The sequence below is a fragment of the Marmota flaviventris genome, chromosome 3 (assembly GCF_047511675.1).
Source record: "Marmota flaviventris isolate mMarFla1 chromosome 3, mMarFla1.hap1, whole genome shotgun sequence".
In the NCBI taxonomy this organism is placed as follows: Eukaryota; Metazoa; Chordata; class Mammalia; order Rodentia; family Sciuridae; genus Marmota; species Marmota flaviventris.
Window position 1 is genome coordinate 79,551,797 of NC_092500.1, and position 14,807 is coordinate 79,566,603.

Genomic DNA, 14,807 nt, shown 5'->3' on the forward strand with positions numbered 1-14,807 from the left:
ATGGTGGTGCATGCCTGTAATCCCAGCTATTTAGGAGGCTGAGAGAGGAGGATTGCAAGTTCAAGGCCAGCCTGGGCAATTTAACAAGACCCTGTGTCAAAATAATTTTTAAAGAAAAAGGCTGGTGATGTAGCTCAGTGGTAAAGTGCTTGCCTAACACATGTGAGGCCCTGGATTCAATCCCAGTACCCCAAAAAAGGGAAAGACAAAGTAACCTTATTTGGAACTTACCCTTTCATCTTTCGCCTTCTGGCTTGTGCCATACTTCATCTACTCAAAAGGAAAGTAAAGCAAAACCAGCCCACTGACTGAAATAGTAATTCACTTCCAAATTTCCCCTAATACCAAACTGAGACTAAAATTCCTAGATGTATATACCTGAAGAATAACAGAAAGAAGTGAATACTTTAGATGAGAAACTGATTACAATTTATTGAACCATTCCACACATTAAACAAGCTAGTAATATGAAAGTGCAGTTTGTTGCATATGTTTTCCAGAAGCTTGCTTATAATGATTTTTCAGGCAATGGTTTTTTTTTTTTTTTTTTTTTTTAGTAGTTTAACCCCAGACTGCAACACAGGTCTGCAAGCAGTTTGATTTTGAGTTAAAAGAGTTACAGCCTAAAAAGAATCCACTTGAAAAACAAAAGAATTTCACCCATAAGCACAAATTCTATGTGGTCATTTTAAAAAAATTATTGCTAATATATATCTCATTGCATCAGTTAATCATCTCATTGCCTTATGGGATTGCATAAACTAGGAATAGAAAGGAGAAGAAACTACTCACTGGGGAGAGGGATCAAAATTTAATGGTAAGTGAAGTGGATGATTGACAATTATATAGCAACTTAACCCTCTCTTTTACCAGTGATGCCCTCTTGTCTGCATAATGGTCATTAGGATCAGCATGTAAGAAAGGAATAAAGAGTAGGATTTTAAGGACTTTTTAATTTTATGTGTCAGTTTTATAGTTGTAAGATTAAAAAAGAATAACCTTAGCAACAGATAATTATCCCATGTGTCATGTAGTATTGTGATGGTAATAATTTGCCAATTATTTCATTACAGGCTTCTTTCCTTTCTGACCAACCTGAGCCTTATCTGCCATTTCTTTCACGCTTCATTGAAACACAGATGTTTGCCACCTTTATTGATAACAAAATTATGTCTCAGTGGGAAGAGAAAGATCCTTTGCTTCGAGTCTTTGATTCTCGGATTGAGAAGATAAGATTGTACAATGGAAGGGCACCCACCTTACGGACATCTATATATCAGAAATGCAGCACTTTAAAAGAAGCAGGTACATTTACCTTGCCTTTTAAAATTAAAGTCGATGATTATTTCTTTTTTCGTATTCTTGGTCTAAAATACCACAAAATCCATTTTCTGTCTAAGATACCATGGCTAATCTTGATTATTATACCAAGAAGTGCTTTCTATAGTTTTCTATTTCTGTGATTTCCTGTTCCTGCTTGACAGTCCTCTTCCCTTAGTCAAAAGAAGAAAAACAATAATAAATTGAATAGTGTATAACCAGGAGGTTCCTGTGGTTTTTTTTTCTTATTCTCTTTATGGCTTTAGTAGAAAAAAATGTAAATTTCTAGCTTGCTATTGATATTGCCTTTTTACATCTCACCTCTTTTGTCTTTTTTCAAGAAAAGGTAAGTATTAATTTAAAATGGCAAATCTGAGATGCTGTCTAATTTGCATAACTAAAATGGTATATTTGCTTTACTAGTACCATTAATTATATAGCTTCATTTATTGAGATTAAATCACTGGATTTTTACATTCAAATTAGAAATTCTTTGATCCCTGACACCAGTTTTTCCCCTCATAGAATTATGAATCTTGGCCAGTTTTGCTTAGCAATTATTAACAGCCAGTGTTTACCTACTATAGACCAAGTGTTTTACATGCATTTTTGCATTGAGCTTAACAACAAGGAGGTATAGGCAAACTTATTTTTTATTTTATTTTATTTCTGTCCTCATTTTATAGCTGAGAAAACTGACATTTAGGAATTTGCCTATAGTTACATAGTTCTTGGTGGAACCATAGTTTGAATCCAGGTTTGGCTGATTCTAGCACCTAAAGCTTTACTCCTTGTTAGTTATTCCAGTTAATGAAAAACTATGTGACAGGGGCTGGGGTTGTGGCTCAGCAGTAGAGCACTTGTCTAGCACATGCAAGGCCCTGGATTAGATACTCAGCACCACATAAAAATAAATAAATAAAATAAAATAAGGGTATTGTGTCCAGCTACAACTAAAAAATAAATATTTTTAAAAAATATGTGACCGGCTGGGCATGGTGGCACATGCCTGTAATCCTGGTGACTTGGGAGGCTGAGGCAGGAGGATCATGAGTTCAAAGCCAGCCTCAGCAAAAGCGAGGTGCTAAGCAATTCAGTAAGAACCTGTCTCTAAATAAAATCCAAAATAGGGCTGGGGATGTGGCTCAGTGGTCAAGTGCCCCTGAGTTCAACCCCTGGTACCACCCCACGCCCCCCAAAAAAAGAAAAAACTGAAATGTACCAATCCATGTAATTTTATACATTTTTGCCTGGTTCCTAACCCATTCTTTGCCAAATAAACAGAAATCTATCACCCGAGTGCCCTTTCCTTTTTATTTTTCCTTTCAAATGTAGGAATTGCTTGAGAGCAAATTTTCTGCCAAAGAAAAGGGAGATAGCAGGGCTGGGGATGTGGCTCAAGCGGTAGCGCGCTCGCCTGGCATGCGTGCGGCCCGGGTTCGATCCTCACCACCACATACAAACAAAGATGTTGTGTCCACCGAAAACTAAAAAATAAATATTAAAATTCTCTCTCTCTCTCTCTCTCTCTCTCTCTCTCTCTCTCTCTTTAAAAGAAAAGAAAAGGGAGATAGCAAATGTGGAGCTTCTTTGTCATTCTTGTTATTTGTTTGCCTTTCCCACATTATTTAAATAGATCAGAAGTAGTGATGCTATAGTTTTATCACATTTAAGAAAGGAAGTAGTAAATAATCTTTTATGGTGCCATCAAGGTCTCTGAACCATCACCCTGTTATATTCCCATGTATAAGGGTAGATCCTTGGAAGCCCCTCAGAAAATAGCAATTACCTCTGTGTTCCTAGAAATTGAGGTAGAATGAAATTGTCTGTGCTTATCCAAAGAATATTATGACTTCCATTGTTTTAATAGCCATGTCAAAATGTAATTATTGAACAAATCTCTTTCTTCTCTTACTGACACAACTTTTAAAATAGGCCTGGGGTTGTGGCTCAGTGGTAGAGTACTTCTCTCATATGTGTGAGGTACTGGGTTTGATCCTCAGCACCACATAAAAATAAATAAATAAAGATAATTGTGTCCACTACAACTAAATATATATAATTTATATATATTTTTTTTTAATGGAATTAAGCACCAATTCCTTAATTTATGTCCTTCTAAAAAATCCAATTAAAACAGAATTTCATTAAAATAGAATCTCTCAGAATTTGGCACTCCCACTGTCATCACAGAAATTACGTAAAACTCTTTTGAAAATGTAGTATTGTAGACTTCATATATATGAAAACTAGATTAGGCTGAGGCAGTAGTCTCCCAGGAATTTAATTTATCAGAATTTTTTTTTAAAGGTAAAAGACAGCTGACTATAACTGCTAATCTCTCGTAAATGGTGCAGTTACTTCTTTATCAGGTAAAATTGTTCTCATCCCCCAAATTGAGATTGGGGTATTGTTGACATTGATTTTTTATTGGGTATTAAGGTTTCATTCTGTTTTTTGGCTTTGACAGTGTGTGTGTGTGTGTGTACACGTACATGTGGATACTTTTGCTATTGTTTTGCCTCTAACCAAAAAGAATTTGATTTGCAGGTGAACTCTTTAGGCACAGGCTATCTTCTGTTGATATTGTGGCACCAGAACCTCATGATCTCTGTGCAGAAAGACAAGAAGTGGATAGTAATACAGTTTTTTTTTTTTTCTTTACCAACCACTGCAAATCAGTATTGGCACAAATCTTTAAAAGTCTAACAACAGAACCTGACCTCTCAAAGCAGGCATTTGATAATTTCTGAATGTTCAGTATTCACTGGCTATATAATCACTGAAAAGTAACATTGCAGAAAGTAACAAAATAGAGCAGGGATGTGGCTCAGTGGTCAAGTGCCCCTGAGTTCAATCCCCGGTACTCCACCACCACCAAAAAAAAAAAAAAAAACAACAGTGCAATTCAAGGTTTTGAATAAATTCATACTTTTTGTGAGGGAAAATTAGAGAAGCTTAAAGTAAATGTCTAATATTTTGAAGTTTAAACAATGGAGAGCAGTAGTTAACTTCAATACAGCATCCCAGTACCACTATAAACACCAGTAATTGGCTTAGGTAGAGCCAGTGGCAATAAGCGTATTATTTTGACAAGAATGCAAAGTGTCATAGATGAATTCCTCTCCAAAAAAAAAGTTTAGAATATGTTTGGGGAATAACCAGCAGGACTCAGTCTACTGGCAATGAAAAGGGGGAAAGTAAATGAATTCTATGAAATACCTTATTAGTTACCTTATTAGTTTTTGTAAGTCACAAGATCAGCAGTTCCCATAGTCTGCTCTAGTTATCACACAGCCACAGTTACTGCATATTATCACTTTTTAGTGATCTCTAATGAAAGGATTGGAGACCTAATCTCTTATATTTTCTCTTGAAGATTCAGTTGATAAAAACACTTAAGATCAGGATTGTCCCAGCTTACTTGCAGGAGGATAGCAAGTTTGAATCCAGCCTTGGCAACTTATCAAGACCCTTTTTCAAAATTCAAAAAATGGGCTAGGGTGCTGGGTGGCTCAGTGGTAGAGTGCTCACCTAGCGTGCATGAGGCACTGGGTTCAATCTTCAGTACTACATAAAAATAAAGATATTATGTCCACCTAAAACTAAAAGATACATATTTTTTTAAAATGGGTTAGGGATATAGCTCAGTGGTAGAAAAATCAGGATTTTGTTTGTTTTACCAGTAAAAATAGATTACTTTCTATTTTATGAGTCTTTGAGACTTTCTCCAACACTACTAAATTTAAAGTGTTTCACAACAGTGTTGAATAATTCCTGTCTTTTAATTTTGACCTATTTTAATTCTCCAAAAGGACAATTTCTTATTCTCTGGACATTTTCTAAATGCCTGCTTATTTGACTTCTCTGCTTTACCTTCTTGATCTAATAAACATTCCTAAATCACTCTTACTAATGAAGAATGTGAATGTTGCTAAAAGTGAGGTAATAAACTTCACACAGTTCCTTGTTTTTATTGATGGAGAACCATGAATATTTAATGAGTCTTTACACAAAGAAAGTAACAAGACTACTTACTATACTTGCACCTTCCTTCCCTTTACATTGTCTTTCAGCTCAAGAAAATACTTTATTTGCCAATATTTTCTTTAATGTTGTACCTAGAATCATTTTTGTTAAGCATATTAAATATCCCACTTTAATAAAATTGTTTAAGTACTAAATTACAGATTTTTCAACCCAGCTACCATACTTTTGACAAAGAAAGTAATGAAAATTAATCATCTAATGTTTATTTAAAATTAACCTTTCTATATATATGTGATATGATTTCTGAAGAGGATTGGTAAAACTGTTTCACAGTGTCAGTATGATTGAATTCTCTATGTGCATGAGTTGAAGAAGCATTATTTTTGAAGGTTTAGCAATAAAATATCTCTAATCTGTTAATATTTAACTTATAGCCCAATCAATTGAGCAAAGACTGATGAAAATGGATCACACTGCAATCCACCCACATCTACTTGATATGAAAATTGGTCAAGGCAAATATGAGCAAGGGTTCTTTCCAAAGTTACAGTCTGATGTCTTGGCAACAGGACCAACCAATAACAAGTAAGCACCTTTTTTAATTAACTAGTTGATGAAAGGTGGGATGTTTTGCAACTCTGATTAAAGCAGCCTGTCACCATTAAACTCTATCTATGTGATGGCTTCTTTTAAAAATCACATTAATCTATTTTGGTGGCTTTTTTTCACCCAAAGAACTGTGTACTAGTGGGCTGGGGTTGTGGCTCAGCAGTAGAGTGCTCGCCTCGCACATGCGAGACCTTGGGTTTGATCCTCAGCACCACATAAAAATAAATAAGTGAAATAAAGGTATTGTGTCCAACTACAACTAAAAAATAAATATTTTTTTTAAAAGAACAGTGTACTAGTGAATACCTTTTTTTTTTTCTATAAACCCTGGACCACACTTTAAATGTCTGTTTACATATAATGCTAATACAATCTAATGGAATTTTTAAAAGTTGTACCTTTACCATCTAAATATTAGTTTCTTTAGACTGCCATAACAAAATACTACAAATTTAGTGGCTTTCACAGTTCTGGAAGCTAGAAGTCTGAAATCAAGTTTTTGGCAGGATTATTGCCACCTCCCAGGACTCTTAGGGGATGATTATTACTTTCCACACCCTTCTACTCCACCTACCCGCTTACCAGTCCCCCAGGGCTGGGGATTGAACCCAGGGCCTCACACATGCCCGGCAATCACAAAACCAACTGAGCCACAATCCCAGCCCCTCTACCACCTTTTCGTAGCCCCAGTAGCTCCTTGGCTCGTAATAACATAACCCCAGTCTCTGTCTTCTCATGTTCATCTTCTTTCTATGTTTGTATCCATATTTTCCTCCTCTTATAAGGACACCAGTCACATGCAATTGGGGCACTCCTTAATGACCTTATCTTAACTTGATTACATCTGCAAAGACTTATTTCCAAATATAGTCATTTCGTAGGTACCCAGGATTAAGACTTCAGCATACCATTGTGGGGAACATGATTTAGTTCATATACCATCTTTTGGTATCAAGTACAAAAAAATTACAAAGCAAAAATTAAGATAAACCCTATCATTTATGGTAGATGAGACCATTCAGAAAATATCTAAATATAGTTAGAATTTTAAAAAGAAGGCTTGAGGGCTGAGGTTGTGGCTTGGTGGTAGAGCGCTTGCCTAGTATGCGTGAGGCACTGGATTTGATCCCAGGCACAACATTAAAAAAATACATTAAAAATAAATAAATAAATAAAATAAAGGTATTGTGTCCATCTACAACTAAAAAAAGGTTTAAAAAAAAAGAAGAAGAAGGCTTGAGGTATACTCAGTGGTAGAGTACTTGCCTCGTATGTGTGAAACCCTGAGTTTGAGCCTCAGCACTGCCAAAAAAAAAAAAAGAACTGAAAACAATTATAATATTTGGGTTTAGGTAAGTTCTTGATTATAAGTGAATACTATTATTTTATTATCAAGTGAATAATAAGAGGTTTAGAAGAAAGGAAGAAAAGAATATTAATAGATATGCTATAAGTTGGAAAGAGTGAGCATTGAATTGAAATAGCAGTATTAGAATTTACTTCATTTTTTTAATTTTTTATTTGTTTTAATTAGTTATATATGGCAGTAGAATGCACTTGAATACTTTGATATATCATATACATAGTGGGATATAATTTCTCATTCTTCTGAGTATGCTTATTATAGAATCACATTGGTCATACAGTCACATACATACATAAAGTAATGATGTCTGTTTTATTCTACTGTCTTTCTTATCCCCACATCCTCTGCCTTCCCCTTCTTTCACTTCCCTCTACCTAATCTAAGGTAACACTGTTCTTTTTTCTTTTTTTTTTTTGCATTACAATTCTTAATACACACATATACGACATGTATCTCTGTTTGTATATAAAGTATGTTGACTTCATTCTTCAGCTTGGGAACCTTGGAGGAACTGAAATTATTTGCCACTTTTCTCATGTGAAAATATTCTATACTTCTACAGCATCTGTGATCTCCTTATTAAAGAGGCTCAGAAAAAAAGTATAAAGGAGCCAAGCAGTGGGAAAAAATGGGATAGAAGACTGAAGTAAAAAACTAGGTACAGCTGGGTGTGGTAGTGCACACCTGTAATCCCCCCTATAATCCCAGCAATTTGGGAGGAAAAGGCAGGAGGATCATAAATTCAAAGCCAACCTCAGCAATTTAGCAAGACCCTCCTCTCAAAATAAAAAGGGTTGGGAATGTGGCTTAGTGTTTGAACCCTGGGTTCAATCCACAGTTCCAGAAAGAAAAAACTAGGTACTCACAATGAAGTGGCACTGCCACCTGAATTTTCAGAAGGCAAGTAGTGAAACAAGGTACTTAAAAGTGTGGTGTTTCTACCTATCAGATGATCTGCTGAGCTGTGTTGCAGAAGTTTTTGTTTTTATTCCCCAAGATGCTTATCATGATTCTATTGGTCAAGAAAGAGGAAAACAGTAAATTATCTTTGTAATGTGTGCTGATAACATTTGGTTTAGATTAATAAATACTGTACCAATGTATGTATTGGAGTATAAGAGATTTATTTGGATGGATGAATATATAGTAATATTTGTTAGAATTTAATATACTATTTCCAAGACAGAAACAAGCGGTCTTAAGTATTTCAGCAATTGTGATCATCAGTGGTAAAATTATACTTACTAACAAATGTTTAATATGGGCTCTGGTTGTGGCTCAGCAGTAGACCGCTCGCCTAGTGTGTGCAAGGTCCTGGGTTCGATCCTTAGCACCACATAAAAATAAATAAAACAAAGGTATTATGTCTAACTACAACTAAAAATTTTTTTTAATATTTTTTTAAAATGCTTAATAATGCAAGGAATGAATAAATTACTTAAGACCAGGAATGTCTGGACTTTATAATAATTTTCTTAAGCAGTGCTTATTTCCCCCATTTTAAAAACAAAGTTAAGTAGGACATTTTTGTCCCTCAGAGCTCATAGTAAGAGCTAGTTATATTATATAGGTTAATCTTTATAATTTTGTTTTCCTAAAGCCTTTTCCACTTTTGCTTACCAAGGAAAATGTTCTACCATTTTCATTTTGCTTCTTCATTTTAAGCTTATTAGCTAGTATTTATATTGTTTCATATTTTTATTTTATTTGGACTACCCTGCCCCCTAGCCCTATTTTTTTTTTTTTTTTTCAGTGCTAGAGATCAAACCCAGGGCCTTGCACATGCAAGACAAGTGCTGTACCATTGAGCCACACACTCAGCCCCCTCCCCCAACTTTTTTTTCAATTTTATTTTGAGACAGGATCTTTCTAAATTGCCTGAGCTCGCCTTAAACTTTCAATTCTTCTTCCTCAAACTCCTCAATATCCGAGATTATAGACATATGCTACCACACCCAGTTTAGCCTTAATTGTTTTAATCCCTAAACAAATTTTATTGTCTTAGACTGACCTTTTTTGCTTCAGGGCTATTGTCAAGAACTCTTATGTCAAAGATCTACATCTAGGACTTTATACATTTTGTTTCTTAATATATGTTCATCACTTCCCTTATATTGTATAAATTCAACAGCTATTTATGTGGTTTAGTTGTTCTAAAAATAAGTTTTAGATTTTGTGTTAAAAAAAAAAAAAAGATTTTGTGGCTGGGTGCAGTGGCACATGCCTCTAATCCCAGCGGCTCCTGAGACTGAGGCAGGAGGACCATGAGTTCCAAGCCAGCCTCAGCAAAAACTAAGCAACTCAGTGAGATCCTGTGTCTAAATAAAATATAAAATAGGGCAGGGGATGTGGCTCAGTGGTCGAGTGCCCCTGAGTTCAATCCCTTGTACCCGAAAAAAAAAGAATTAGATTTTATGTTACTTTGATCAATTGAGAGGTGGTACTTAGATGAAATGAAAAGTTGTACAATAGTCTTTGAGGGGGATAAGAGATAATTAATAAAGAGCAGACATAATGATTTATGGGAATTCATTTAGGAAATCAACAAACTAATATGAGACTAGGGAATAGGGAAGTAAGGGTAGTTGTTTTAGTTAGCTTTTTCTTTGCTGTGATCAAAAGACCTGACAAGACCAACATAAAAGGAATAAATTTTATTTGGGGCTCATTGTTTCAGAGGTTACAGTCCATAGATGGCTTACTTCTTTGCTCTGGGCCAGAGATAAGGCAGGACATCATGGCAGAAGGGAGTAGTAGAGAAAAGCAGCTCAGTATATGACAATCAGGAAGCAGAAAGAGAGTTCTCTGTTCACTAGGAGAAAAATATAAATCACAAGGGCATGCCCTTAGTGATGTAAGTCCTCCAGCCACACTGACCTGCCAAGAATTACCACCCAGTTAATCAATTAAAATGGATTAATGCACTGATTAGGTTAAGGCTCTCATAAACCAATCATTTCAACTCTAAACTTTTTTCATTGTCTCACAGATGAGCTACATGAGCTTTTAGGGTACGCCTCAAGTGTAAACCATAACAATAGCATTCATTCAGGATTTGAGGCTCCCTCCAGTAGGTTAAATAGAAAGGAAATGATCATTACAGAGGAGAGGGTGTTAGTGTGGAGAAGTTTAGGTGCTTTCCCCAAGGATTTAGGCTCAGAACAGAAAGAAGAGAAAACACAAAAGGGGTTCTACTTGGGAATCAAGGCAAGGAAGAACTAATGTAACAAGAGATGGTAAGATAGTAGAGGTTAAGATTTCTGAGGTGCAAGAGTCTTGGATGGTCACTTGATTTAGTATGATGTTCTGGTTTTGGTTAAATTGGAGTGGGAGCAAAGTTATTTTGATTCAGGGGGCTTTCAGAATTGTAAGGTTAGGTTGTCTCTGTAGTCTTTGTGTTTTCCCTTCTTGGAAAGAAAACTTGGCCATGTTCCAAATTCTTCTCTGAATAAAGATGATTGAGGTAAAAGATTGAGGATGATATAGCTGCGTATTTTGCATTTTATAAACTGATCTATAGTCTTTAGATAGCTAGAGTGGCCACAAAAGTACCTTTGAATAAGGGAAACATTATAATATTTCTTTAAGATGCTCACACCACCCAGAACATGTTAATTGTTAAATCATTACTAACTAAAAGCAAAGGTAATAAAATTAGAGTATTAAAACTGAAATACAATTTGGATACCAGCAATTCAGTACCAGAGGAAACTATTATAGAACTAGCATTAATTTTATTAATAAAGCATTTAGTAACAGAATGAAAATCACTATATTAAAAATTGGTCAGTTGAGGGGAAAGTGACATGAGGTAAGGTCAGAAAGAAAGGCCTGGCTGTTTAATTTTAGAGACCATGGGAAAGAGTTTAGATTTTATTTCCAACGCATTTTTCTGCCCATTTTGGTATTGAGTGTGTGTGTGTGTGTATGTATAGACACACACACATATATAATTTTCCCGAGATATCTGATAAATACAGCCTGCCTTTTCACAGAAACACAGTCATACAATTTTACAGCTATAAGGAATCACAGTGGTCATTTAATCTAACTCTTAGACTTTAGAGATGAGGGCTCACTTCTTATTTCTTGGAATCTTAATTTTAGAAAGCTGTTCCTTTTAAAAAAAAATAAAGGAAAAGAAAAAATTTAAATTAAAAACAAAAAAATAAAAAGGAAGCTATTCCTTTAAAAAGGTTAAATCTCATGAATTTCTTTTGTTCTTTTAGAACACTAGAATTAAATAATTATAAATTTTGAAATGAGAATATTCTCCTTTGTATTAAAAAAATACCTGTAATATTTACTTTGAGTACACAGAGGCATCTCTTATATGTTTAACATAGTCAAAGACTCAAGTAAGAACAGATTTGTCATTGTGTGTGTGTATATATATGTCTAACATGTACTGACTCTTTTTTGTTGTTGTATTGGGACTCAGACCAAAGGCCTTATACATGCTAGGCAAGTGGCAAGTGCTATGATTGAGCTACACCCCCAACCCTTTTGACCCTTGATCCCTTTTTAACCTCAGTTGTTAAAAAGCATTGATTGTGATAATGGTTGTATATTATCTGTGAATATAGCAAAACCATTGCATTGTATTCTTTAAATAGGTAAATCTTATGGTATTTTAATTGTATCTTAAACCTATTATATGTTTTTAAAGAATTAATTTAAAAACAATTATCATCAGCTGTGTGGAACAATTCATTATTTTTATTTTAAAGATAAAGACTACATGTTTTTATTTAGCTTGTTGTCTTAATCTATACCCTCTGGGGTGTGGTTATTTTTTTAGTCGCTGGGTAAGTCGGAGCGCCACCACACAGCGCAGGAAAGAGCGCCTTCGCCAGCATTCCGAGCACATTGGACTGGACAACGACTTGAGGGAGGTATGTGGGCTGCCTGCCTGTTGTGTCAGGATGCAAGAGCCAGGAACTAGGCTTAATAAGCCAGCAGGTGTCATTGTGCAAATTCTTTCATGTTCTTTTAAAAAAACAGTTCAGTTATATTTTAAAATATTAATCTTTTTGTACTGACTTGTACCAGAAAATACCTTTTTTCCATATTTGTAATTTCCATACATCTGAAATAGGGCACTAAGAGAAGTCTTTTGTGTGTTACATCAAGTAAGACTGTGTTTAGGTTATATTTTTGGTCATTTGGTCTCCTATAGAGAAAAAAAATTGCCAGAAACAGACATTTCTAAATTTCAAATATAATTTAAATTTAGTAAGTAAAGATGTATGCTTTGTCCCTGGCTTAGTGACACCACCATAAAAGTGTTTAAACTACTTTTAAATTAAGATCCAAAGGTTTTGTTTGTAGTCTTTGAAAATAAAACTGTATTATACATTTGAATAATGTAAGTTTTGACTCTTTCTGTGATCAAAAGAAAAATGCAATCAGCAAACCTGTTAACTATTTTTTTTAAACTAAGCAGAAAACAGTCGTTCCAAACATCTGTCACTTTTTGTTGGTGTGTTCGTACATATGTGATTAAATTAAACATTTTCTTAAGAACTGAAGCATCTCCTGTTCTGTGCTTTTCTTTTGCTACTGTATTTTCTTCTTTCCCCCTCTCTTTTGCTATGATTTTATCATATGCATGCTTGTTTTGCTTGTCTCTCTCCCCCCATCCTTTTTTTTTTCTTTTTTTTTTTTTTTTTTTCGCTTTTCTATCACTGGCACTATTCCATCCTCTTAGCCTTCCGGGGAACTTTTGGTCTGTCAGAACTCCATGGCATTCTGGGAGTGGGATCAGGGCCCACCTCCTCCTGCACGGCTTCCTAAAAAGTCCTTCTCTGAGTGCTGCCTGGTATGTCCTTTGCCTGAAAGTGCTTCACCAAATGTTCCCAAATTTTGTCTTTGGTGTTGCTTGAAATGATACACGTGTGAGTGCACATAGTTCTAGAATGCCTCACATCACTTTGTGAAGTAAACTCTCAGCCTCTCCATTTCGCTCTCTGCTTTCTCTTGTGTTTGGTGCCTTTTTGTACTGGTGTGTGCCAATACAAGTAATTCTGTCCTATTAATAGTAGAACTGATTATTCAAATCCCTAGTCAGTGGAGAGTTTTTTGAAATTATATTGGAAATTGTGGTAGCACACACTTGTAATCCCAACAGCTTGGAAGGCTGAAGTAGGAGAATCACCAGTCAAAGGCAGCCTCGGCAATTTAGCAAGGCCCTGAGTAACTCAGTGAGACCCTGCCTCTAAATAAAATACAAAAAAGGGCTGGAGATATGGCTCAGTAGTTATGTACCCCTGGATTCACTCACCTATACAAAAAAAAAAAAAAAGAAAAAAAATACACACACACACATATGTACACATATATACATGTAAAATTTAAATACAGATTCTCGTGTAAGTATTTTCCAGAAGTGCAGAAGTGATTGAATTTCAGCTTTTCTTTTTCTAGACTTTATCTCCACAGAATTAAATTGATTTATTTTCCTGGTCTATATGTTGTCAGAAAATTCAGTCATAAATACAGAATTTTAGCATGAAGGGTCATATTTGAGGTTGGCTTATCCACTTGACATAATTTGACTAAAAGGGGCACAGCTAGGCATCTAGCCCAGGACTTCTGACATTCAGGCCAGGAGTCTCTTTCCATTAACCACACACACCAGGATGCACTAACCACAATTCACCTGAGGGCACAAGTAATTTAGGACTCTTGCTTGTATTTTTTTCCACATTATTTCATGAGTTTAGATTTATTTAACAATGGTCTTCTTTTCATTAGTTCAGCACCAATTAAAAGGATAGAGTGTTTGTTTATTAGAAAATTTAAGGAAAGCATGTACTAAAGAACACTTAGGTCTGAGTATGTTGGGATGAACCCAACTACTGCATATAACCATAAATATCTAATTAAAAAAAAAAAAACAATAGCCAGGCACAGCGGCTCATGCCTGTAATCCCAGTGACTCAGGAGATTGAAGCAGGAAGATTGCAAATTAGAAGCCAGCCCTGGCAACTTGGCAAGACCCTGTCTCAAAATAAAACTTAAAAAAAGAGCTGGGAATGAAGTTCAGTAGTAGAGCACCCCTGGAATTGACAGTACCAAAATTAAGAAGGAAGAAAGACACTTAGTTTGATGTTTATTGAATAATAGGATATGTTTTCATTAGGTATTTCCTAGCAGCTTTTTGCTTATGTTTGACAAAATTAAAAAGCACAATAGGAATCCCAAAGAAATCTGGAATTTCTTTCCCCCATAGAGAAACCGATTTTATAATAAAAACATTCCTTGTGAAAAGTTTCTTTCTTCTCTATTTTCATCTCAAAATACATCAAAATACATAAGCAGACAAAGTGGCGCATGCCTGTAATCCTAGCTGTTCAAGAGGCTGAAGCAAGAGGATCTAAAGTTCAAAGCCAGCTTCAGCAATTTAGCAAGGCCCTAAGCAACTCAGTGAGACCCTGTCTCAAAATAAAAAATATAAAGAACTGGGGATATGGCTCAGTGGTTGAGTACCCTGAGTTTAATTGCTGTTAATAAAAAACAA

General features: G+C 35.2%; 1 protein-coding gene across 3 annotated transcripts in view; it reads left to right on the plus strand.

The window, feature by feature from the left end:
• Dennd5b (DENN domain containing 5B) overlaps positions 1-14,807 on the plus strand; it is a 182,820-nt gene that overhangs the window by 112,654 nt on the left and 55,359 nt on the right. For all 3 annotated transcript variants that reach the window (XM_027934152.2, XM_071610002.1, XM_027934153.2), the window contains 3 exons: positions 1,074-1,305; positions 5,745-5,895; positions 12,087-12,180. In XM_027934152.2, the coding sequence (XP_027789953.1) occupies positions 1,074-1,305; positions 5,745-5,895; positions 12,087-12,180 (477 nt within the window). The remainder of the gene's footprint in view (positions 1-1,073; positions 1,306-5,744; positions 5,896-12,086; positions 12,181-14,807) is intronic.